This window comes from Monocercomonoides exilis (genome assembly GCF_001643675.1).
Source record: "Monocercomonoides exilis strain PA203 chromosome Unknown scaffold25-1336746, whole genome shotgun sequence".
NCBI classification, from domain to species: Eukaryota; Preaxostyla; order Oxymonadida; family Polymastigidae; genus Monocercomonoides; species Monocercomonoides exilis.
In genome coordinates this window covers 770,353-795,553 of record NW_027150570.1, presented here as the reverse complement: position 1 = coordinate 795,553, position 25,201 = coordinate 770,353, and the positions used below count along the sequence as shown (strand labels likewise).

At 36.9% G+C, this 25,201-nt stretch overlaps 6 protein-coding genes across 6 annotated transcripts; 3 read left to right on the top strand and 3 right to left on the bottom strand.

Moving 5' to 3' along the window:
• Positions 1–75: 75 nt before the first annotated feature.
• Positions 76–396, top strand: MONOS_15732 (uncharacterized protein; the record flags this gene model as incomplete). The annotated part of the gene is made up of 2 exons (XM_067868624.1): positions 76–81; positions 109–396. The coding sequence occupies 2 exons, from the start codon at positions 76–78 to the stop codon at positions 394–396; spliced, it is 294 nt and encodes a 97-aa protein (XP_067726638.1).
• Positions 397–1,698: 1,302 nt separating this feature from the next.
• Positions 1,699–2,914, top strand: MONOS_16634 (uncharacterized protein). The gene is made up of 4 exons (XM_067869530.1): positions 1,699–2,016; positions 2,084–2,305; positions 2,379–2,500; positions 2,602–2,914. Exons 1-4 carry the CDS (start codon positions 1,722–1,724, stop codon positions 2,773–2,775), a joined length of 813 nt encoding a protein of 270 aa, XP_067726637.1. The 5' UTR covers positions 1,699–1,721; the 3' UTR covers positions 2,776–2,914.
• Positions 2,915–7,273: 4,359 nt separating this feature from the next.
• MONOS_3397 (uncharacterized protein) lies at positions 7,274–8,999 on the bottom strand. The gene has a single exon (XM_067873396.1). It carries the CDS (start codon positions 8,937–8,939, stop codon positions 7,776–7,778), a length of 1,164 nt encoding a protein of 387 aa, XP_067726636.1. The 5' UTR covers positions 8,940–8,999; the 3' UTR covers positions 7,274–7,775.
• A 296-nt stretch (positions 9,000–9,295) lies between these two features.
• MONOS_3396 (uncharacterized protein) lies at positions 9,296–9,692 on the bottom strand (the record flags this gene model as incomplete). Its single annotated transcript, XM_067873395.1, has 2 exons — positions 9,296–9,466; positions 9,537–9,692. 2 exons carry the CDS (start codon positions 9,690–9,692, stop codon positions 9,296–9,298), a joined length of 327 nt encoding a protein of 108 aa, XP_067726635.1.
• Positions 9,693–9,735: 43 nt separating this feature from the next.
• MONOS_3395 (uncharacterized protein) lies at positions 9,736–14,757 on the bottom strand (the record flags this gene model as incomplete). Its single annotated transcript, XM_067873394.1, has 1 exon — positions 9,736–14,757. One exon carries the CDS (start codon positions 14,755–14,757, stop codon positions 9,736–9,738), a length of 5,022 nt encoding a protein of 1,673 aa, XP_067726634.1.
• Positions 14,758–14,971: 214 nt separating this feature from the next.
• On the top strand, positions 14,972–24,058 carry MONOS_3394 (putative protein phosphatase; the record flags this gene model as incomplete). The annotated part of the gene is made up of 6 exons (XM_067873393.1): positions 14,972–15,029; positions 15,097–15,287; positions 15,352–15,382; positions 15,441–15,477; positions 15,552–15,815; positions 15,961–24,058. The coding sequence occupies 6 exons, from the start codon at positions 14,972–14,974 to the stop codon at positions 24,056–24,058; spliced, it is 8,679 nt and encodes a 2,892-aa protein (XP_067726633.1).
• Positions 24,059–25,201: the final 1,143 nt, after the last annotated feature.

Below are 25,201 nucleotides of genomic sequence, written 5' to 3'. Positions count from 1 at the left end.
ATGAAAAAGAAATGGGGAAAAAAAAGTGTATTTGAAAGAAGAGAATTTCAATTGCGCTGGTGATCATCGCCAGTGATGTTTGTTTTGTGTTTGTTTTTCCCCCTAAAGTTTGCTTATTTGTTTGAGCAAAGCACATATTTTGCTCCTCTTGGCCTCATTTTCGCAGAACAGGCGATTCTCAACGACAGAGTTGCACTGCCATGTGCTTCTGCATCCTTGCTCAGGCTTGCGACAGCCAAGGGCTTTCCTCAAAGCCCTCCGGCAACCAATAATCGATTGTCTGAGCCAGGCCTTGCCAATTCGCATAACATCACCCTCGGCCTTCTTGGCCAAAGAATGGCACAAAAGCCAAACACAAAAGGGTATTCAATATGCATGAGGTTGGAGGCATCATAAAAAATATTATTTCTTTCCTTTGTTTTGCTTTTCCATTTTTCGTTTCACTGCTTCAACAATAAAAGATTGCAGCCACATCACTCTGAAGATACAATAATTATTGGTTTTTTTTTATTATTTTATTTTCCTTCTGTTTTTATTTTTCCTGCAACCAAAGAAATTCCTTTGAAATATTCCCTTGCTGATGTTCCTCCGATGCCTCTGACTTCGATCCTATCTCCTGCATTGCGCTGGATTGCGCCAATTTTAGCGAAGCCAAAGCCATCTGAATATGCTGTCTTTTGTGGTGCCTTGCTGTGCCTGTTGCAACTCCCTTGCTTCCCCAAAGCAGCACAACGCCCATTCCATCTGTTCTCCTTGCTGGACAAAAGCAATCTCTTCCAGCCACTCATTCGAGTTGAGTGTGCACATGGCCCACACGATTCGTTCCCTCTTCCCCGATGCTTTCTTTTTAAAAATCATCATATTTGATTAAGTGGATTATTTCTTTCAAAAATCAGAAATAAAACTTGCTTCAAAAGAAAAAATGAAAAGAAAATGGATAAAACGAATGAAAAAGTTTGTTTCAAAGCATTCGTAAAATTCAATGGATACTTCTTTTTGTTTATTGAATGCTAAAAAGAAAAAAAGGAGAGAAGAAAAATAAAAGCATACGTTCGATCCAAGGGTTTTTTTCACACAAGTGTTTCTTTCATGACTTTTCTGATCGTCTTGAAATTCCATTTCAAAATCGTGTGATAAAAGGCCCAATCCATCAATGAAAAACGCATCTTGTTGATTCAATTGCTGTGCTTCGCAAATTGTTCCCAATGAATTGCGTTCTCCTTTTTTCGAATAATTTCCAACATTATCCATATACATGCAAATGTTTCGATATGCATCTTTCTCCAACAAATACAAGAATTTCAACGTCATCTGTTGCATTGAAATAATATTAATGAAAAAGAAATTTCCAATGATTGATTTTTATAACAGTGAATGTTTGCGATTCAAGATTTCCTTAAATAGAAAGAGCAAGATTTAAATTTGTGTAATTATTCCAGAAAAGTTTTGTCTGTAGAGTGCATTCGCTTATTGATTTTAACACTCTGTTTTTTATCATGCGATATCGGCGTGTTTTTACTGTTGCAAAAGGACAACAAGCGTTTTGAATAAATACAGCATTGACAAAATTTACTGTTGAATATTTGAACATATAACTGTTATTGTCACTTGAAATTGGACAAAAGATTTCATGTTTTATTGTTTGCTTTATTATTTATTCCCAAAAAGAATAATTATTAAATTCCGCAAGTCGTGATCAAAGTGCTTTTAAAATAATATCAATGGCTTCAATAGAAGCGGTTAAGCCATTTATCTACATTGGCGTTGGCGCTGCATTTGCGTGTTTGCTTTCTAAACTGACGAAAAAACCCAAGAAAAAGAAAACAAAAGCAAAGACAAAAAAGAGAGAGTCGTCAGCCTCTTTCACTGAAACAGAAGTATCTGATGGTGAAAGCTCAAGTGGATATTTATCTTCTGTTGGAGATGATGTTGCAGATCTCCCAACGCTTGTTGTTCCAAGACTTGTTGCCTCATCATTCAGAAAGCAAACAGAAAGTGCATTTGATCTTTTAAAATGTGCATAAATTCATTGGCTGTTTTATTTATTTTGTTTAATATTATTTCTTTGTTTTATTTATTTTAGCAACTCTTCCGGACTCCATTCAAGTTGTTCCGCTTCGAATGTTCTTTGCCTTAAATTCTGAGACTTTTATGCCTCTTTCCTTGCTTCCAGACCTTTCAGAACCGATGATGGATGGACATCCACAAACGGCATATAACACGTACATGTATCCTTTGAAATTAATTCTTCAAAGTGAAAATGTGAAGTGTTTTTGTTTTGAAGTTGTTGATGCTCGAATGAAAGGTGTTATTGCTTGATTAAAAAATATTTTAGAAATTAACCAATATTCATATTTAATTTGATTGCACTTGCGTAGATCCAATGGCAACTTGGACAAATAAAAGTTATTTTGAACATAATTTCAAGCATGAGTTTGATCCTTCTCGTTTGACTCATGTTGTTCCTTTGTATGTTGCATCTGAAAAAGATCGCGCAGCAGTATGTCATTGTGATATTTGTAAGTTAAATTCCTTATTTTTTTTTTCCAAACAAATTAAAATGGTTTTTTTTGGGGGGGGATTATGTGATTATTTTTGTAGAATCCATTTTTAACAAAATCACTTCTTGTAAAGCATTTCGCTCATTCACCTCGCTGCATGAATGTTTCTCCATCTAAGAATTCGTCATCGTCTTCTTCTGCATCTTCGTCGTCTGAAGGCAAATTGAAATCCACTCTTCCTCCAGTTGTGCTTGTTGTTTGCTTTGCTGTATGATTAAGCAGCGTTCACTCAATCGATTTTTCTTTTTTTTTAAGTTGTTGTTATTGTTATTGTTGTAATTTATAAGTGCCTTTGCTATTCTCATAGCTTGGGTTATTTACAAGGATGGTTTTTTGAAAAAAAGAAAAAAAAAGATAACTTACATTTAACGCAGTATTGTTTTTTATCAAAGAATCGTTAAAGGAAAGTTCATAAGTGTTTCATTTGCAAATGGACTTAGTTCTTATTGACCTTTTTTTTTAAGTTTCAACATTATAAACCATTCTTAAAAAATGAACAAAATTAGACTCTTCGTTTGGTAATTATCATGAAAATGCATTCAAGACTTGATAAAGAAATTTTTCCTCAGATGTTAATTGGAGTGAAAAGAAAATGAAATGAAATCAATCATTATTAGCATCAAAGTGATCTTCGCTCATATCAGCCTTTGCATTTGCTGAATAGATTCATTTGTGTATTTTTTTTTTTTTTTTTTTTTTTTTTAAAGAAAATGGCTTGTCTAATATATCATTGGTTATTGTTTCAGTTTTTAATGAAGTAATGTTTTATAACAAAAATAAACATAGATAAATTTAAAGAAAAGTTATTTGTGCATCTTCAAAGTGCTTTTCAAAAATAGGTCTGAAATTCTGAAGGGAAGATTTGTGAAAAAAATATTTATCAAATAAAATATAGTTTAACCAACATAATTGAATCTATTTTGATATTTGATAAATTTCCAAAATTTTTCAACATTAATTCACAAAAAATTTGTTATAAACAGTGGTTTTCAACAAATAAAAAAAATAATAGCCCCATTTCATAAATTCAGATTTATTCTTATTGAATGAAATTGTTTATTTTCATTAATAATAAATAAATGATGAAAAAAAAAGCTCACAGCATAGTGATTAAAAAATTACAAAGGAAGCCACAATTATTGATTCTCTTTTTTATGATTGTTTGATGATTAAAATAGTTTCACTGATCGAAGCATTTCTATCTTTAACATTGTTCTCTCTCTTCACTTTAAAAAATTTCGAATTTAATATTTAAAAATGATCAAATCAATATCATAATTATTTTATCGCTTTCAAATTTTTGTGCTGTTTGACTTCGCTAAAGTTGGAAACATATGGGCAAGGTTCCCAAAGACGTGTGATTTATTTATATAATGATTTTATCCCGTTTGCAATGATTTTCTTCTTGTTGATATTTTTAATTAACAAAAATAAAATAATTGCTGTTATTTGGTTATTTCTTGCACTTTGTGCAATTTAAAAGAGTTTATTGACGGAAAAGTTTCAGAGTTTAATGAACTTTAATTTTCAATCTAATATTTTTTCTTTAAATTTTTAAAGAGATCCTTTCTGAATTGGATCATATCTCAATCGATGAACAAAAACATAAATTCGAAGAGATGAAAGAATTGATTTATGATGCGCATGAAGAAGAATTATTGTCTATTACTACAAAAAGATTGTTCGCGAAAATTGGCATAATGGTTGAACAAAAAAAACTGTATTTGGAAAATGCAATTCCATTGTTGAAGTGTATAGGATATATCAGAATATCCAAAAGGCCATGTATCATTCATTCTGATTTTTTTCCGCTTTTCATAATATTTGAGAAGATTATTATTGAAGAAGAGACGAAAAAAGAAGAGAGAAATGAAAAATTGCTTTGTGATTTTTGCGAATACTATCTAATGTTGGTGGAGGACTCTGTTTCACAAAAATTACTTCCAATATGTATTCGCAGTGCCTTGAAAGTTGCGTTGAACAAAGAAAAGGACGAGGAAACGCGAAAAGAAGTGGAAATGGCATTGCTGGCTTTGAGTTGCATCAATATGGCTTGGGTTTGAACATTTGCAGTTATTTTTTTAAATTGTTATTATCATATTAATATTTTAAAGAAAATAAATACAAAATTGTATTTGAATCAGATCAAAGCGATCATCCAATATCATCAAGTGCATCACAACCTTACACGACTTGCGTATCAATCGGCTTGGCGGTTTTTGATAAATAGACTTGTGGGAAACGAAAGATTGGGAAATGAGGTTGTGAGCAAGCTTCATTTTGCAATGGAAGCAGCAAGAGAACTTGTGGAGCTTTCAAAGTGTGTGGATTGGAAGAAAAAGGAAGAATGCGATGATGAAGCATTCATCATCAAGAGGTGGATTGATACTTTGGAACGTTTTTTTCTTTGGTTTAGGTTTAACGAGGAAAAAGATTTTTCAGGGTTTATTGAATACATCTGTCAAAAGTGTAAAGAGTCCGAAAAGGATTTCAAAGAAACGAAGATTAAATTCATTAATATTTTTAGGATAATGCTGCTTCAAAATGTTGCTGATATCGATGAACTGTTGAAAGGCGGAGCTATTGAATTAGTTTTGGAGATATTTAGTCAAATGTCGCTGGATGATTTAACGATATGGCATTGTATAATATTTTTTGTGAAAGTCAAAGAATCATTTGCGGAGAAAGGAAATGGAAAAACTGAAAATAATATCAAAGAAATTGATGCTATTAAAAAGAAGCGAAAAAGAGAGATATTTGATGCGTACGAGAACGAGGGCTTCGAAGAAATAATGATAAGCTTTCAACAACAGTTGTCTGGCATGATGGGAGCTCGGAGTGACAAAGGTTATCAGAATTATTCAATGTTTTTGGTTAATCTTTAAAGCAAATTTTATTTTATTTAATTTTATTTTTATTTTCATTTTCATTTTTATTTTTATTTTTATTTTTTTATGTTTTTGTTTTGTTTTTATTTCTAAAAATTAATTCTCTCTTTCGAGTTTTGAATAAGAACGGAGTTGCTTTGGAAAATTTTTGAAGATTTCATTTTATTAAAGGCAATTGATTTATTATATTTTCATAATTTTTATTCAATTTCCAATAATCACAAAAAGAATAAAAGTTGAATTGAAATTTGAAACAAAGTGAGTGATTGTTGATGAAATTTTTTGTTTTTTAAAAAACAATTTGGAGAGAAAACACATTCTGATTATTTGGAAATGAACAATAAATTATGAATATTCCTTTCAAAAAGATAATGATAATCATTTCAAATTTGACTTTTGCTTTTGTTAAAATATATAAATATATTGAAGATCATAACCAATAATCTTTTTTTTCAAATGAAACAACATTTTGTTGTAATCCATTATCATTTAACACCTGCTGCCAATTAATTGGGAAAATCTCTGTTGTCAAGTCTTCAAAGTTATATAATAACTTTTTTTTTGATCAAGCATCGGTTCACATTCAAGAAAATGCATTGGGAAGGAAAAAATAACATTGTTGAAAAAACCTTTCCGTTCAACTGAAATATCATGAATGGAAACAAAAATTGATTGAAATCAATCTATTTCTATATCACTTGAATATTTGGAGGAAAAAATGGACTTTCAAGCTTTTTTCAACAAAGCGTTGAAGAAATGTTTCACTCAAAACAAAATCAAACTTACTCAAACATCAAAATCTAATGGTTTTTCTTATCGACAAATAGCCATCATAGATGTTATTACGAAAAGTTTTGTGACCTTATATGAATGTCAAAAAATTAGCCTATTTTTATTAAGATTTTTGAACACAAAAAATTAATCTGAAGTGCATCATTTTTCAATGAAAATGCCTGAAGTTAAATATTTTGCACCATATGAATATTTATTAATAAACTTTGAAAAGAGATGAATATTTAATGAAGTCTCTGATGTTTTTTCATATAAAACTTTGACTTTTGCAGTAATAATTCAGCATTCAATATTCTAGTGAAATTGATTTGATTGTTTTGAAAAACCTTTGAATTAATGATACACCGAAAAAAATATGATTTGAAAAAAATATTCACTCATTTCAACGGCAATATGCAACAAAAATGTAATTGCGAATCGACTCATTTTTGTTTTCATATAAATTTCTATAAAACATTTGTTCAGACTCAGAAACACATATCTCAGGAATGAAACAAAATGCTAACTGGTTTAAAATTTTGTATCACAAACACTTATTTTTTTCTTTCTCTTTTTTTTGTTAATTTTTTGCATTTGACAATTCAGTTTTGTTTAATGAGGATTATTTCCATCAAGAAAAAAAATTACGAGAATAACTTATTATTTTTTTCAACTTTTCGAAAGGACATAATAGAAAAATATGAGAATTGGTGCAAAATATTTCTCGTCAGGTATTTTCATCGAAAAATTATGTACCAAAGATGAACCTTCTGTCATCAAAAAATGCTATTGAAACGGGTTGGTTTTTTGACATTCGTGAAATGTTACAAAACTTTTTCATATAATATCGATTTGGTTTGTTTACAGATATGATAATCAAATTTATTATGAAATCTGAGAAAGATATTTAAAGTAATGAGCTAAACAAATATTTAATGCTTTGTGGATAAAAAGCTTGAAAGTCTGTATTTTTCCTCAATTTCTCTCTTTATTTCAAAACATCGATCCTCCAAACAAATTTGAAATCGAGGATATGAAAATGAAAACAATTTTTTTTTTTTGATTGAATCGAAATGATTTCAGATGGTATTTCTCAATCAAAAATAATTGATGATAAAGAATCTGGGAATCAGTGATTTTCTAAAGGATATGCTTGAAAGCTAATCGTAACAGAGAATAAAAAGATTTCTTTCTTTCTTTTTTTGAACATTATTTATAATATCACTTTTTTCTAATTTTCTTCTAATCTTGATGGTAATTATACAGAAAAAAATAATCAAACTTTCAATAAAATCAATTCAGAGAAAAAGAGAGGATCGACTTATTGATATATAAAAAGAAAGCCAATGCAATTTGCATTTTTTCTCATTAATACAAACCCGTAATCGATGAAACAAATAATAAATGCACAAAAAATTTTGTTCATTATTAGAAAATTCAAAAAAAAAATGTAAAAAGGTTTTTTTTTTCTATAAGCAAAGTTTTCAAAAAGATAAATTGCTTTTTTAAATCCAAAAAACAATTTAAAAATGAAAACATATTATTAATTCTTATTTCACTCCGAATTTTCAGGATTATTTCCTTTCTTAGATTTTCTTTGCATAACAGTTGCATTTTCATCTGAAGTGGGCAGTGGATCCTGACAAGCGATTGAAGAGACATCGCCGTTCGAATGAGCTTCAGAATTACTTTGAGAAGGCGATTCAGATGATGGAGGAGTTGACGAGATTGGAGAAATGATCTCAGTCGATGGTTGATGTGAAATATCATTATTCTGAAATGGTTGAGCCGATGATAATGAAGATGTTGTGATATTAGATGATAATCGAGATGATGATGACGGTGATGAAGGAGGAGAAGCAGAAGCAGAAGCAGAAGCAGATGAAGGAGATGGAGATGACGGTGACGAAGACGAAGATGACGAAGACGAAGACGAAGATGACGAAGACGAAGAAGAGGATAAAGAGGAGGAAAATGAAGATGAAGGAAAAACATTTTCCTGAGCAACTCCAGGCTCATGTGAAGAAGTTAGAGGCGTTGAAACAGGCCTTTTTTCCAGTTCTGTTGATGGAATAAAATGCTGCGTATGCTGTGGTTGAGGAGTTTTTGAAGGAGCAGGTAACATTATTTCTGATTGAGTTGCAAAATGAGAATTATTGGATGAAGATATTTGAGAATTCTGAAATGAAACAGAATGCATGGGTCTTGATGAAACGGATTTTTCTAAATGTGACTGTGAAGGAGCTTGCTGAGAAAGTTTGAACACTCTCCGTCTTAGCGCATCAAAATATTCAGTTCTTTGCTTTTCTTCAACAGGAATATGATACTTTGTTAATATTCTGTTTGCTGATTTTCCATTTAAGTGTTCAAGCGCATCGTCAGAGGAAATTTCAGTATCTTCAATACATTTATTGAGTTTTTCGGAAATTGATGCGACTTTTGTTGAGTGCCTCCAAGTCAATAAAAGTCTGCAAATAATAAACAGCGCTATGACAACCAAAATTGTTAATGGAGGAACCTTCTGTAATCCAATCAAAGTGATCCAAATACAAGCCAGAAAACTGAAAGCAAAATTTAAAATTGTCTGATTCTTTTCAAGACTTGAGCGTGAGTCTACTGCGATTGCTTGAAGTTCTCGAAACTGTGCAGCAAGTTCTCTCAACTTAATATCATAGTATGCTTGGGATTTCTTTTTTCTGAAAGAAAATATACATCCCATTGATTTGAAACGACTTTTCAGAGTTAATTGATCCTGTATGATTTTGAAAAATAAAAAAATGGGCTTTACAGTTAATTGGGAAATTGTATTTGAAAAACAATGAATAAATTCATAACATGTGTGCATTTCAATTAATTATATTTACGCGCAGCCAAACTTAAAGCACAAAATTCTATTAATTCAATTATAAAAAAAGAACCAACTTCTTTAAGTCTTTGAAACACATAACAATGAATAATAAATACATTACATCAAGTTCGAAAAACATCAAATGAAAAAAGAAAATTCGAATTTATTTGAACAAATAACTTCAACAGATTATTTATAAATTCAAATGTCCTTAGACGATATAAGTTTCAGCTTTCGACTGAAGTTAGAGTGTGCTCATTAATTTTCAACATTTCCGCAACATCTCCCGTAAACAAAGCATCGTGAATGTGGGAAAACATTTCCTCAATTTGTTGAAGATCTTTTGGAACTTCCGGCTCTATTATCTCTTCTGCTGAATTTTTTTTAGAAGCCATTTCCTAAATTAAAATGATGAAAAAAATTTACAGTCATTTCTTTTTGTTTATTCTACAAAAAAAATCATCAAACATGTTTTTCTTGTTGGTAATGCTCCAAATCGTTGCAGAGCTCATCAAACGAAGGAGCAACTTGCTCCTTAGTATCATCGTCCGATAAAAACACGATGTCTAGTTCTGCATATTTATCTTTAACAATTTTACTGTTTTTTGATTTTTTTGAAGGCATTTAAATAAAAATATGGTCTTGATCATACATGTTTCGAAAAAAACTAAATAATATCTTCAATATCGTTTGAGCTTAGCGATAGAGGTGTTGCAGGCGGAGTTTCTGGTTGGCTATCAACATCATGCTCCGTGTTATCTTTTGTTTCAGAAGTCTTTCTCAACGCTTCTCTTTGAACATCGAGACTCCAAAAAGATGATCTCGGAGAAAAAGAGGATGTAGAAAGCGAAAGATCCAATGATCCATAACTTGAAGGTGAGTGAAAATTTTCCACTGAAAATTGAGTATTGCTTGAAGATAAAGGCTTTTCCAGACTAACAGATGCGCTTTCTATATGATTGGTAGGTTGATTGTGGCGATGGTGTGGAAGAGGCGGCTGCTGAGTGAAAGAGGGCAAACCAACCGTATTCGAGGAATGAATGTAGGGCGGTTGTAAAGATTTGTTGGATTTTTCGATTTCCTTCATTGAAAAAGCAAAATCAGGAAACGATGTGTTTTTGGAAGAAGAAGAAGATGATGATGAAGCAAAAGAAGAAGTTGCAGAAGATGACTTGGAAGAGTTCAACATTCTTGAATCATCTGGCTGCTTGCGAGCAAAAGAAGGAACACGAGACGAAAATGGAGGCGACTCTTCTTTCTTGATGTCATTTTCATTCTCGGAAATACGAGCATTGCTTTTATTAATAGCATCATCTGATTCGTTTTCACTCAAAGCGAAATTTTGTGTTACTTCTTTCTTTGAAACAGTTCCTGTCTCATTACCAGGCATTTGCTGCATTAATCCTTCTATTTCTGGTTTTGAGAGTATTAATTGCGAAGCCTCATTTCCACAAAGCAGCTTTTGTGATTTGTCCGGAAATTGCATCTTTGCTTTTCTGTGTTCGCTAACTGCTTTATCTGAATCAATGTTCGATTGAATTCTCAACTCTGGATTTTCTGATGTTGTTTCTTGTGAATCTTTAAGAACGTAATCTATCTCCCATTCTTCTTCTTCTTCTTCTTGTTCCTCAGCATCAATCTCATCCTTTCCTTCTTCTTTCCTTCCTTCTTCGTCCTCTTTTGAAATTGCATAGACTAAACCACTGATTTTCTTTTCTTTCATTTTTCTTCCTGTTTGATATTCTTCCTCAATTGGCCCAGCTTCTTTTTTGTTTCCATTCTTTTCAACTTCTTCTTTTGCCACATTTGCAAATCGAGAGGCTTCTGAATCTTTTCGAGAATTGTAATCATTTTCTCTCTTTTCTTCAAAAATTTCTGGCTTCTTTCTCTTTTCCTCCTTTTTCTTGTCTCTAAGCTCCTTTTCGTCTGATGTCTGAATCAAAGGAATAAGCGACGGGGTTTTCTTTGGACATTCAATATCGCTACGTGTGAAGAGCGGGGAAGAAGGAAGAAGAGAAGGGATATTTTTATACAACACATGAGAATGATCAATAGTTGGAGACGAAGAGTGCTTTGAAGAAGAAATGGAAATGGATAGAGGATCAGAATCTGATGCATTGTTTGAAGTAGAACTCGATGAGATTAATGTTGGAGGATGAATTGTTGGCTTACTAGTGATATTATCTTCTGCTACATTTGGGCTAATTTGATGATAACCTGACATTTTTTCAGAAAGTGCATGAGAATACGGTCGAGACTGACGATGCTGCCAAGAAGTATTGTGCTCTAAATGGTGATTATGCAGATGGTGGTTAGGGTTATAATGACCGTGGAAATGTGCTCCTTTCTCTGCGGAGAAAGCATCTGGTCTCATTTGCGACGATGAAGATGCATATGAATAAGAATGAGATGTGGTTGAATGAGATGCTGAAGTTTCCTGACTTAGTGAAGATTGAAGACTTTCAACTGAAGATTGCGAAGATAATGAACGATAAGAATGAAGAGAATGAGAAGAACATAACGATGATGATGCTGATGATGAATGACGATGATGTCTGTGAGAGTGATAGGGCTGCTGTCTAATTCTGCTCGTTGTCATTATCCCATCTTCTATTCGATCTAATTTAGGATCAAAATCTCCTTCTTGCAAATCATATGCCCTTATTCTTCTCTCTCGCTTTCTGTTATGTTCAGGCTGACGCTCCGTTTGTGGTACGAAGGAATGCTTTGGCCTTGTTCCGTGTTCAAGACAGGGGCAATGATGACGAATTCCAATGTCATCTCTTGATTTTTTCTTTGGAATCTGTTTTCTATTTTCATCTTCTTTTTTGGTCAATCCTTCTTTATTTGACTTGCTTTTCCTCTCTTTTTCGTTTATTTCATTTTTTGTACCTTGACTTTTCTTCCTCACCCCCTTTTCATTCTGCAAGGGAGGCTCTCTTTCTGACGAGCGTTTTGAATGAGCTGTTGATTTATCTGAGTTATGTGACGCATCTCTCTGACTACTCGAGGAATCAGCAGAAAAAGAACGCTCTGATACTTCTGGCGAAGAAGAAGGGGAAATCTTTTCAACTTTCTTTTCATCGAATTTTTTTTCATCATTCACTTTTTCTGATTCTCTCTTTTCCAATTCTTCAGAACTTTTTAGAATATTTTTCGTTTTGGCTTCTTTGTTGTTTGAATTACCAGCCTTGAATTCGCTAACAATAGTCTCTGTGTTTTGCTTATAATTTTCTGTTTTTTCATTCTGATTCAAATTGTTGCTATCCTTTCTTGATGCCATTTTATCATTTTGTGGAGATAATTGCACATGAAACGAAGAAGGACTTTGCTCGTCAATTGTACGGCGCAACAATTCGAAGTGAAGGTGCGGCATATTTGCAGTTGCTGTTTGATTTGGATCTGCCTGTTTAATATTTGTTTCATTGTTTGTGTTTGACGGCTGTGGATTTGAAGCATTGCTTTGTACAAGTTGACTCACAGGCTGTTGCAACTGACCAGCAAAAGGGAATGAAGGATTCGATGAAAAAAGAGAAAAAGGAGGAGGCTGAGGAGGCGGCGGAAGCGAAAGCGAAAGTGGAAGAGAAGAAGGCGGGGCAGTTTGAGTTGATGAAAAATCAGAGCGTGCTGTTGAAGAGCTAATTGGCTGTGCTGCAGATAGATCGACAAGATCAGACAGAATCTCTTTCATCTGCAAAAGCTGTTTCAGCTGTTCCTTCCGCGCTTCCTTCTTCTTCTTCCCTTTCTTCTTCTTCTTCTTTGCTGTTTGGATGTTCTCTTCTGATTTATTGTCTGATCTCTTTGTGGTTGATGATTCCAGATCATTACGTTTTCGTTTTGAAGGTAAGGAAGAAGCAAAAGAAGGATTTGCAATGCCAGATGATTGTTGAAATCCTCTTTTATTTGCTTTTGAAACATTTTGTTTGCTTGTCTCTCCTCCATTTTCATCTTCGTAGCTTTCATCTCCTTCATCTGCAAAAGAAGAAGTGAATTCCGTTTGTTCTCTTGGATGATCCAATGCAACAGCATAAGGCATTTGCATTGGAATAGAAATTGGAGTTTGATCGAAAATGTGGCTTAATGGCATTGCAGTGTTTTGTGAGTTCATCAAGAAAGGTGCAGAAATCTCATTATGCAACTCCATTGGATCTTGAAATAAAGTGTGCATTGCATTATTGAAAGGCATCTGAATAAGAGGTGCTTGTGCTTCTAATTGCTGATCAAATGAGAAAGGCAAAGTTGAAGCTTTTTCAAGTTGATTCGGATTAGTGAAAGTCTTATTATCTTCAGTCGTTTGCTTCAGTGCATTTGTCGAAAGCGGAAAAGAATCATGAGAAGCTGGAAGATCTTTCGTATTCGGACGAGAAACAGAACGCGCTGAAAGGGCAGACGGAAACTGTTCGATGTCCATTGGAGCGTCAAAAGAGTGAATTGATAAAGTATCACTTGCCATGTGAGATGAGTCAGATATAACTCGAGGAGAAACAGTAGACAGATGCTCATGTGGAGAAAAAACAGGATTGAGCGTTGGAGTTGATTGTTCTGATTGCGAAAGCAAACTCTGACCTTGTTGCTTCTCTGTTTGAAGAAGTGGGCTTGAGGATGTGAGTGCAGATGGATAGATTTTGTGCAGTTGCTCTGGAGTGAGTGATCGAGCTTGTTCTTCTTTTGATGTCGTAGAGAAAAGAGGCGTGTATGATTCAGGAAATGAAAAAATTCGCTTTTGTGAGGCTTCAGTTGAAACAAACGGCAAAGATGGAATCAAAGGCATATTTGAAGACCGAGTTGTTTGATTCAAATACGAGCCATTCAAAGCTGGAATGACTGATTGAGATGAAGGTGATAAGCTTGAATATGAAAATGTTTCAGTCGGAGTGTGTGGAGAAGAGCCAAAATGATGCGTGCTTGAAAATGCAGCTGGAGAAAGCGCTGTCCCAACAAAAGAAGAGATAGGTTGCTTAGGATATTGTGCTGTGGAAGAAGCTGAAGGCGATTCAACACCTATCATGCTCAGAGGTTGAATTTTAACTTGCTCATGAGATCTTCTCGGTTGATTCAAAAATTGGGCTTTCTTTGACATCTGATTTAAAACAATTTTTGCAAATTCAGCAGTCGGTGAATATGGCTGAGGAGAAGGTGATGATGCATTCGCCAATCTTTTATTTTGTTCTGTTTGCTGAATTTGAACATTTTCATTGTTTTCATGCTTTCCATCTGAAACATTGGTTTCAAAAGGATGAATTGAAGACTTTCTCGAACTTGTTTTTTCGGATTCAGAATCTTCTATTTCTTCATCAGGCTTTGATCGATTTTGCTCGTCTGAACTTATTCTTGAAGACGCAATAGATGAACGTGATGAAATGCGAGATGAAGATGACAGAAGCGATACGCTAGGCAAGTTGTAAAACGCAAATGTATCCACAACATTACGATCTTCTTGGAATTGAAGTGCTGGATGTATTTGAGGCTTTGAAGCCGAAGGAATAGCTAATTTTGGAATACTTGTTTCACTTTCAGAAAGAGATTGCCCTCTCTCTGCTGCTTGAAGAAGCTGCATGCATTTATCTTCTATTGGCGAATTTGAGGACTTCAAAAGATGATTATTTACTGGTACAGTTGAATTAACAACACAACTTAAAGCAGATAGAATGGCGTCATATTTCGATGAAACAGAACTTGGTTGCTCCATTCACTAGAAAATAAAAAATTTGAATATGCAATACGTTAATTTTTATTATAAACGTTATCTATCCCTTGAAAAAATTTAAATAGTTTGATCAATATGCATAACAAAATTATTATTATTGATCATGCCCACTAAAACTATAATAAAAAGAAGAATTTTCAAAAGCCTTTCTTTTTTGGTCGGACTGCTTAAGATCCACAACACATCATTTTGACTAATGGAGAAAGGCGAAGATCCAGAAAAATTAAAGCTCGAAGGGAATACTCTCTTTCTGAGTACGTGCATATTTTGCCATTTTATAACATTTATTGTATTTTTGAATTAAATTAACATGTTGCTAAGATTATAATTACTTGGACGCAATCGACAGATATACAAGAGCCATTGATATTCTACAGGAAAATAAAGCACCTCCTTTTGAACTTACAGTCCTTTATTCAAATCGTTCTTTCGCTTATCAGCGAATGGAAAACTATCAAAGAGCCCTTGAAGATGCAGACTATGCTGTTGAATTAGATCCAGACTATGTGAAGGTATTTTATAAAATTTCTTTTTATTATGTGCGTAATTTTGACAATTTCATTTCATTTTTAATAGGCTTATTATAGAAGAGGAGTTGCACATTATTGTTCGTCAATTATTTTATTAATTTAATTTATTTTTAAGTTTTGATTCAAAATTATTAGATCTTCGACATTTTACAGAATCGTTACAAGATTTTAGGTGATAATTATTAATTTGTTAATTCTTCTAAACAGATTTCGAATTTTTTGTTTGAAAATGCAAATTGAATTCAGAAAAGTTTTGTATCTTGCACCAGAAAGTCGAGTAGTTAAGGAAAGAATGAAAATGTGCCAAGCTGCAATTGCAGAATTTAATCTCCTTCAATCATTAACTGATGGAAATGAAACAAGGCCTTTGATTCCAGATTGGAGAACAATTAAATACCCTCTGGGATACACAGGACCCAGATTGGAAGAGGATGAGCCTGTAACAGATGCATTTGTAGATGAAATGATTGATTATTTGAACGGTCAGCCAAATTCGTATCTGCCATTAAGGTGTGTTTCATATTTTTTTTCTGTTTATATTTTAATGCCATCTGATTAATAAACTCAAACTCAAAAATATATATCTTTCATTACTATTTTTCTAATTGCAATCCTCCTCACCCTCCCTTTCAATACCACATTTTGTCCAAATTAGACTTATTCTCCATCTCTTGGAGCGTTCCACTTATCTCTTTTCACAAGAGCCCACCCTCGTAGACGTGACCGATCCAACCGACGACGGAAGCCTCGGGTGTCTCCCCGGTCTTTCTCTCTCTCCTGCTTTTTCTCCGTCTATTTCTCCGGCGCACTCCCCAGGTTTGTCCGAGCTCTCCAACCACTCTGCTTCCTTGACTGGCTTCGATGGGCTGGGAGCCAATGGCGAAGGTACAGGCGATATGAGCGGGCCAGGCGGAGCAAACAGCAACGACCCGAATGCAGCAAGTTCCCTGCGGAATTCCCCTTCGCCTGCGATGTCGCCTCCGCCCTCAGAGCTGGCGGTGAGGCAGGAGTTGGAGCTGGGCACGATGGAGTTTGTGTTCCACATAGGTGCCCAGCCGCACAGGACGAAGCCGATGCTGGTGAGGGAGCCGAACGGGCAGACGAGAGTGTTAAAGGCAGATGTGGAGGAGGAGGAAGAAGGAGAAGGAGAAGGAGAGAGAGATGGAGAAGGAGAGGAAAGAGAAGGAGAAGGGAAAGGAATGGATGAAAGTAATGAAGGTGACAAGATGAAAGGAGAAGGAGATGGAGAAATGGACAAAGATCAAAAAGAAGACGAACAAAATATCAAAAATGAGAGTGAACCGACAGATTATTCGCCTTATAGTTTTGAGGGGAAAGAAAAAGATGGAGAAGAGAAAGATGCAAAGAAAGAGAAAGAAGAAGGGGAAGAAGAAACAAAGATCAGATGGAGAAGTGAATTGGATGATTCGATAGAGCTGAAGGATGAAATGATGAATGAGGGAGAAGGAGAAGAAGGAGAGAATAAGAAGAAAAGCAGTGAAAACGAAGAAGACATTTCAGAGAAGACAACAAAAGATGGGCAAAGTGAAGAGAATAACCAGGAAATAACAGAGGAAATAGAGAATGTTAAACATAAAGACATCGTTTTAATAACAAAACCCAAATCGGAAAAGGGCAAAGAGAAAGAGAAAGAAAAAAGCAGCAGAAAGAAGAAAGAGCATGTTTATAGGTGTGTGTGTGGATGCAATTGTGAGTGCCACATTCCAGAGAAAGTGCATTACCAGGAGATAGTCGATGCATACTCACCGAAGGCTCAGAGATTGGCTAAGCAAGGAGGAAAAGAAGGAGGAAAAGAAGGAGGAAGACAAGAGAAGAAGAATAACAAGGATAACAAAGATAACAAAGATAACAAGGAGAATAAGAATTACAGAGAAGAGGATGAGGTATCTTCAGATTCTGGAAGTGATTCGAGTTTTTGTTCAGTGAAGTGGAGTGGGACAGAAGAGAGAGGGAGCATCAGCCGAAGCCCAAGTCGAAGTCAAAGCAGAAGTGTGAGTCAAAATAGAAGTGAGAAGAATCAAAGAAATAGAAGGAGAATGAGGAGGAGGAGGAGAAGTGAAGGAGATGAGAAGGAGAAGGAGAAAAGGAATGGAGAAGGAGAAGGAGAAAGAGAAAGAGAAGAAAGTGATTCGAATAGTGGCACAGATTCAATGACTGACTCGGATACGGGTTCATTCCTATCAGGCAGCAGCTGTTCAGAAATGTCACAGACTGATTCAGAAGAGGGAGAAGGAGAAGGAGAAGATGATGTTGATGTTGATGAAAGTGAAGGAGAAGAAGAGAGTGAGACAGATGAGAGTGAAGAAGAAGAAGAAGAGGAGGAAGATGAAGAAGAGGAGGAGGAGGAAGAAAGTGAAGAATCTGAAGAAGAATCAAAAGAAGAAGATGACAACAAAGAGAAGGCAGAAGCTGCAAAAGAAGAAGAAGAAGAGGAGGAGGAGGAAGACGACAGCAAAAAGGAAGAGAAAGGAGTGATGAAAGAGGTGTATCAGCAGAGGAGAGGAGAGAGAGACAGAGGAAGAGGGTGGAGAAGAGGGAGAGGAAGCGGAAGAGGAGGAAGAAGTGCATCGAGCTCAGTGAATGAGTCTGGGGAAGGAAAAGAAGGAAAAGAAGGAAAAGAAGAAGAAGAAGAAGAAGAGAAGGAGGAGAAGGGAAAAGAAGGAGGAGAAGGAGAAGGAGAAGGAGAAGGACACAAACAACAGAGAAGAAGAGGAAGATCGACAGGGCCAGTTAATTCAATGCCAGAAGTGCTGAAGAAGGAGCAGGAGATTGATATTAAAGAAGGAGAAGGAGAAAGCGATAAAAAGAAAGAAAAAGATGGAACAATTATTAACAGTAAAGTTAACACAGAAGAAAATCAAAAAGACGGAAAGGACAAAACAGAAAAGTCATCTTCATCATCTTCTTCTTTTCCAGCGAAAACTCCACTCAAAATCTGCCCCAAATGCAAATGTCCATTGCACAAGCATAAATTCCCGTTCCTCCTTCGATCATCTGAAAAGATTAAATCAACAATAACAGCAAAAGGAGAAGGAGAAGGAGAAGAAGAAAGTGATGAAGAAGAAGAAAGTGGAGAAATGAATGATGAATTCAGCAGAAGAGCCAAAATCGACAGTTATCTGAGGCACAGGTATCACTACACGAAGCACAGCAGGAGAACAAGCAGACTCCATCGCAATGCTCGTTCGCGCTCGCAAATGCCGTCGAGCTCAGCTTCTTCTCATCTGATGGCATTCATCCAGAGCGAGATGATGGAGGCAGAAGGGTCTGGTGAAAATAGAAGTGCTTCTTCTTCAAATAAAGGAGCATCAAAGGATACTTCTGTGTCAGATATTGCAGAAGGGAAAGGAAGTGAAGGGAATGCTTCTTCATCATCTTCCTCTTCTTCCTCTTCCTTTGCAAAGCCCTCCAGCAGAAAGATGAAGGAGCGTATGCTGCGTCGCTTTGTGTCTCTGTCTCCACAGGGGAGAGCAGCAGACTATCTTCTGCATGGGCAGCTGATTAGCAGCAGTGGGAGTAAGAGTAGCAGCAAAGATGAGAATGACAAGGGAAATAAAAATGCGAATGGGGTTGATGGAGCTAATGATAGAAATGAAGCCAAAGGAGAAAGTAATGCAAGCAATGCAAGCAAAACACACAGAAAGAAAGCAGAAGAGAATTCTATTGCGGCTCTGCTTTCACTCTTGCCTGGGCCACCAGAGTTGAGGAAGGCTCCTTCAGAAATCACACCAGATGCAACACCAGATGTGTTTGAGGAGGAAGGGAAAGAAGGGAAAGAGAAAGGGAAAGAGGAAGATAACAGCAAGACACCGGAGCAGCAATCGAGTAGTGAGACGGAGCAGAAGAATTCAGGTGATGAAAGAGAAATCGAACAAGAGCAGCAAATGCAGTCGACATCGCCTTCGATGTCGATATCGTCTGTGTCATCAACATCTTCTTCTTCTTCTTCTTCTCCAGATGATGATGATGATGATGTTAATGATGATATTAATGACAATTCCACAAAGCATGCTCAAACAGACAATACAGCTGATGCGTCTAAGCAGCATTTGAAATATCGTTCTCGCTCTCTCTCAAACACAGGCAGAAATATGCACAATCATAAGCATATACACAGCAAGCATCACCATCATCATCATGAGCATCACAATCATAGTCATCATCATGTTGATGATGAAAAGGATGATGATAAGGATGATAACAATGAGAAAGATGAAAATGCTAATGAAAATGATAACAATGAAGACAATGAGAACACACAGAGAAAGAAAAGACATCGCAAGAACAAGCATGGTCGGAGGAAGCCGAAGGAAAAGAGTGGGATAACAGAAGCAAAGATCAAAGAAGCAGACATGTTTGGAGTGACAATTGATGGGCTGTCGAGGCAGGAGAAGAGGCAGAAGCAGAAGGAGAGGGACGAGAGAAAGAGATTGAGGAGGAAGAGAAAGAGCAGTGGAGGAAGAACAAGTGGGAATGGAAGAGGAACAAAAGAAGAGAATGAAGAAAACACAGGAAAACAAGAGAAAAGCAAGGGAAAGAACGGAATGAAAGGGAAAGGGAAAGTGAAAGGGAAAGTGAAAGGAAAAGGAAAAACTCAATCAAAAGAGAAAGGCAAAGCCAAAGCAAAAGAGCCCGAAAAGAATTCGTTTGAGCTGCTTTTGGAGAATTGGCAGTTGGAACCAACGACAAAAGTTGCATTGATGTCGCATGCTATCTGCTTTGACACGGTTGATGATTATGTTGGGATTGATCATTTCAGACAGACAAAGACAAACAATGAGATGGAGGAAGAGGAGAAAGAGAAGAGAGAAAGAGAAGAGAAAGAGAAAGAGAAAGAGAAAGATGATGAGAAAGACAATGACAGTACACCAGAGGGTTTCCTGAAGCATCCAGCAGATTCTCCTCTGTCACAATCAGATGCATTTGGTGTGACTGAAGATGAAAGAAGCGGAGAAGGAGAAGGAGAGAAAGATGGAGAGAAAGAATCGAGTGATAACATTCGAAAGGGAAGTAACAATAACAATAACAATAATAGCAGTGTCAAAAGACTTCTTTCTCCAACTTTTTCTCACCCAGAAAAATCAGCCACACCTCCTCTGTTTCGAACGATCGCTTTTGCCTCACAGTTCCCAGTGCACAGCTACCCTTCTCTGTCAACCTCCCCTCTCACAATCGATCTCAGACTCTCTTCTTCCTCTTCTCCTTCGCTTTCTTCCTCCTCCTCCTCTTCTTATTCAAATAACAATTCATTTGTAGCTCCATCCATTTCACCATTTACACACTCCACTTCACTCACACAACCCTCAACAGCATTATCACCTCCTTTCTCATCATCATCTTCTTCATTATCATCGTTCTCCTCCTCCTCTTCTCCTCCTTCTTCCCCTCCCCTCATGTTCGACCAACTCACTCAGTTCCCACCAGAACCCCCACTCGAAATAACACGTGCTAAATGCGGTTCATTTGCACTTGCGCAGTGGAAAGAGCTGGAAGAGAAGGAAAGATTGAGGCAGAAGAAAGAATGGAAGGCGAGGCAGAGAAAGGAGAGGAAGCTGGCGAAGGAGAAGGAGAAGGAGAGGAAGAGGAAAGCGAAGGAGGAGGCGAAGGCGAAGAGGAAAGCAGAAAAGGAGCAAAAACTGTTACAGACGCAGCAGATTAGAAAAGGAGAGAGAAAAGGAGAGGAAGAAGAGGAAGAGGAAGAAGAGAAGGAGAAGAACAATCAAACAGAAGATGCAGATTCCAAAGAGAAAGCTAAAGCCAGCATCATCATCACTGGCAGCGAAACATCTTCTGTTGCCAATAATAATAATAACAATAATAATAACTCCAACAAAGAACACGATATACCACCTCAACCCCTCACACCCACTGACAACATCATTTCTTCTGATTCCAATTCATCTCAACCCTCATCCCAATCCACATCTCATTCTCTTCTTCCCAGTGAGCCTCGCCCAATCCCTGTGCAGCAGATAACAGTCTCCTCTCCAAAGCCCCAGCAGCCTGGTTTGCATTACCAGCCGCCTTCGACAGAAGGATTTGACGACGATTCGAGTGGAAGATCAACAGCAACACCCACACCGCCACTGATATCGAGTCTGAGCTCAGATGAAGGAGAGCAGATGATGTTGATGAATGGAGGAGAAGGAGGAGAAGGAGGAGGAGAAGGAACACCATCAGAGACTAGTGAGGAGGAAGGGATAGAAGGAAAGAAAGAGAAAGAGAAGAAAGAAAGAAAAGGAGAAGAAAAGGAAGGAAATGGAAGTGCAAAGGGAAAAGAAGCAGAAGAGGAAGCAGAAGAGGTGAATCCACATCCATTGTCTGGGGAAGAGTCTGCATTTTCATCACCCGAGACACAAAGACACAAGAAGGAGGACGATAATGAGAAAGAAGAGAAAGAGAAGGAAGAAAAAGAAGAGAAGGAAGAAAAAGAAGAGAAAGAGGAAAAGAAGAAGACAAGCAAAAAGAGCGAAAGTGGTGTGTCTGCTCTTGCAACAGTGCTGGTAGATGCAGACATTCAGCTATCGATTGGAGGAGAGAAAATTGAAGAGCAGAGAAAAGGAAGACTATCAGATTTGGAAGAAGACGCAGATGAAGAGGAAGAGAATGGCAAAGATAAAAAAGAGAAGAAAGAGAAGAAGGGAAGCGAGTCTGTTCCAAAGCCATTGCAAGGTTCATCTGATGCTAATGGAGATGAAGATGGAAATGAAGGAGGAGCAGAGAAGAAAGAGGAAGGAGAGAATGAAGATGAAGAAGAGGAAGGGGAAGGAGAAGAAGAGGATGATGAGGAAGATGAGGATGAAGAATACGATGAAGAAGACGAAGAGGAAGACGAAGAAGAAGATGAAGAAGACGAGGACAATCAAATTAGATACAGCAACATGGATGGGCTAGAACATGGAGGATATGGGCGCAAGCGCTTTGGAATGGGGGAGAGAGAAAGAGGAGAAGGGGAAGAGGAAGAAAACGAAGAGAATGAAGAAGGAGATATTGAAGATATGCCATTTGCATTTGCTAGAGAGAGGTTCAGCAACCGGCCAGATTCGAGGCGAAGAGGAAGCAGAAGAGGAAGCAGAAGAAGTGGAGGAGAAGGAGGAGAAGAAGGAGGAGAAGGAGAAGAAGGAGAAAGAGCAGATGGAGAATTTGAAGGATGTGAAGGATTAGGGAATGGAGAAGGAGAAGAAGGAGATTTGAATGCAGAGTTCTGTGAAACAGCAGAAGGAATGGGGGGAAAGAAGAAGAAGAAGAAAGGGAAGAAAGGAAGAAAAGGAGAAAGCCAACAAGGAAAGGGCAAAAGAAGCACAAAATCAGGAAAAGGCAAGCTATCTCAAAGGAAGAAAAAGAAGAGTCAAAAATCCAAGTCCAACTCGAAAGTTAAGTCCAAAGCCAAACCGAAGAAGAAGTGGCGGTGCACAGTTGTGGGTGATATTCATGGCCAGTTTGAAGATCTGTGCTGTCTGCTCAGACAAACAGGCTATCCGAGCGAGGAGGAGCATTCGATGGTGTTCATGGGCGATTACTGCGACAGAGGCACAGGCAGTGCAGAAGTGCTGGCGGTGGTGCTGGCATTGAAGCTGGCACACCCACGAGCACTGACACTGCTGCGAGGCAACCACGAAGCAACAGAGCTGAACACGCTCTTTGGATTCACAACGGAGATCCGGCAGAAGTATGGCGTGCACACATACATAGCGTTCTCCCGTATGTTTGCGTCTCTTCCTCTGGCTGCTCTTGTGGAAGGGAAAGTGCTCTGTGTGCATGGCGGTATTGCGCCTCAAGCAACACTCAATGACATCCGGTCGATTGAGCGGTCTGCGCAGACACTTGAGGGAGATCTCACCACTCTTTTGCTCTGGTCTGATCCTCACGACCAGTACGGCCTGTATGCCTCTGAAAGAGGTTCCGGAAACCTGTTTGGGCCGAACATCACATACGACTTCTGCAAGCTGAATGGGCTGGAGGTGGTGTTGAGATCACATCAGCTGAAGATGGGCGGGTGGGAGTATCAGCCAGGGTGTGGGCACAGGTTGCTCACTGTGTTCTCTGCGCCTAACTATTGCGGACATGTGGGGAATAAAGGCGCATGGGCTGTGCTGACGTTCAATCGGAAGCGGTTGAGAAGGCAGAGGGAGAAAGTGATGAGGAGGTTGGAGCAGCTGGAGGTGAGGAGGAAGGAGAGGGAAGGGAAAGTGAAGGAGCTGAGGGAGAGGAGAGAGAGGTTGACAGCAGAGGAGAAGAAGAAAGCAGTGGGGATGATGAGTGAAAAGGCGAGGAATGAAGAAGGAGAGGCGGGAGAAGGGGGAGAAGGAGAAGATAGAGAAGAAAGAGGAGAAGGAGAAAACGAGGTGGAAGAGGAAGTGCAGAGGATACAAGAACAGATCGAAGAGCTTCTAAGACAGCAGCAGCAAGATGAGGAAAACATCTACAATGACGAAAACGACGAAGAAGAAAACGAAAATGGAGATGAAAAATCGAATTGTGGAGGGAAAGGGGAAGAAAGCGAGGACGATTCAGACAGCGAGGCGGAAGCACATCGGAGGCAGGAGGAATGGCAGGAGAGGAGGGAAGAGGAGATGAGCTACAACCACGTGATGCTTGGGGCGTATAACGATCCCTTTGAGACAGGGCAAGGAGGAGATGGAGCGATTATGCCAGTGAAGAAGAAGTGTGTGTTTGTGGAGATTGTGGAGTATGAGTCGCCAAAGCAGTTCTCGCTGTTTAACTGCTGGTAAGGAGAAGGAAAAGGAAGAGAATGAAGAAGAAGAGAATGAAGAAGAAGAGGAGGAGGAGAAGAGGAGAAAAGGGAAAGGGGTTGAGAGAAGAGGAGAGGATGGGAAGTGAATGAAAGCGGTGAAGGAGAGGAAAAGGTGATGTGGCATTTCAAATAGAGAAGCATGTGAAGAAATCTGGGAATCTGCTTGTTTCAACTATTTCAATGGCAAAAGTTAATTGGTAAAAATTTCTCTGAAAGATACAAAAGAGGAAGAAAATAATGAAAATAACAATTAAGATCATTCATCTTTTTGAAGAGCAGCATTATTTTTCGGGTTAGAACATTTGAACTAGCAAAATTTTTCTAATGGTTTAAAAAAAAAAATAAAAGGAACACGAAATATTCTTCTCTATTCAGCTTCTATTCCATTTCAGTTAGTTCCAGTTAGTTCCATAACTTTTATATATTGTAAATTATTTATTTATTTATGATTTATTGGTTATGATTTCTCTCTTTCTCTCTCTCTTTTTATTTTTTGGAATATAAATTTAGCTTCAATTTTTCTATGATGATTTTATTTCCCTTTTTCATTGTTCTTTTTCTTTTTTTTCTATTTTCTTTGATGATATTTGTTTTCACTCTTTAAATCTGAAAGTATTTATTTGTGATCCACTTTCTTTGAAGTCTTCAAATTGAATTGTTCTTTTTCTCTATCTTTCTCTCTCTCTCTTTCTCTCTCTCTCTCTTTCTCTCTCTCTCTCTCTTTCTCTTTCTCTCTCTTTCTCTTTCTCTCTTTCTTTTTTTATCCTCATTTTATTTCAAGTATTTTCCAAAGTTTTATTTTATATATATAAATTTTTTTAGCTTGTCATTTTTGTTCTTCCTCATCTTTTCACTCAATTCAAAATTCTATTCATAGCTTTTTTCTTTCATAAGTATATTTTTTTGTTAGTTTTTTATAATTTTTATTTTCTTCTTCTTCTTCTTCTTCTTCTCCACGAAATATAAGTCAATCCCTTTTAAAAAATCACATAAAGTTCTGTTCTTTTTCTAATTGAATGAAGGACACTTCTTTCGATACACGTTCACATTCACGCAATGTTCCAAGAGAAATAGAAATTTCACTTCATCATTGACATTCTCTTAATATTTCTCTGGTTTT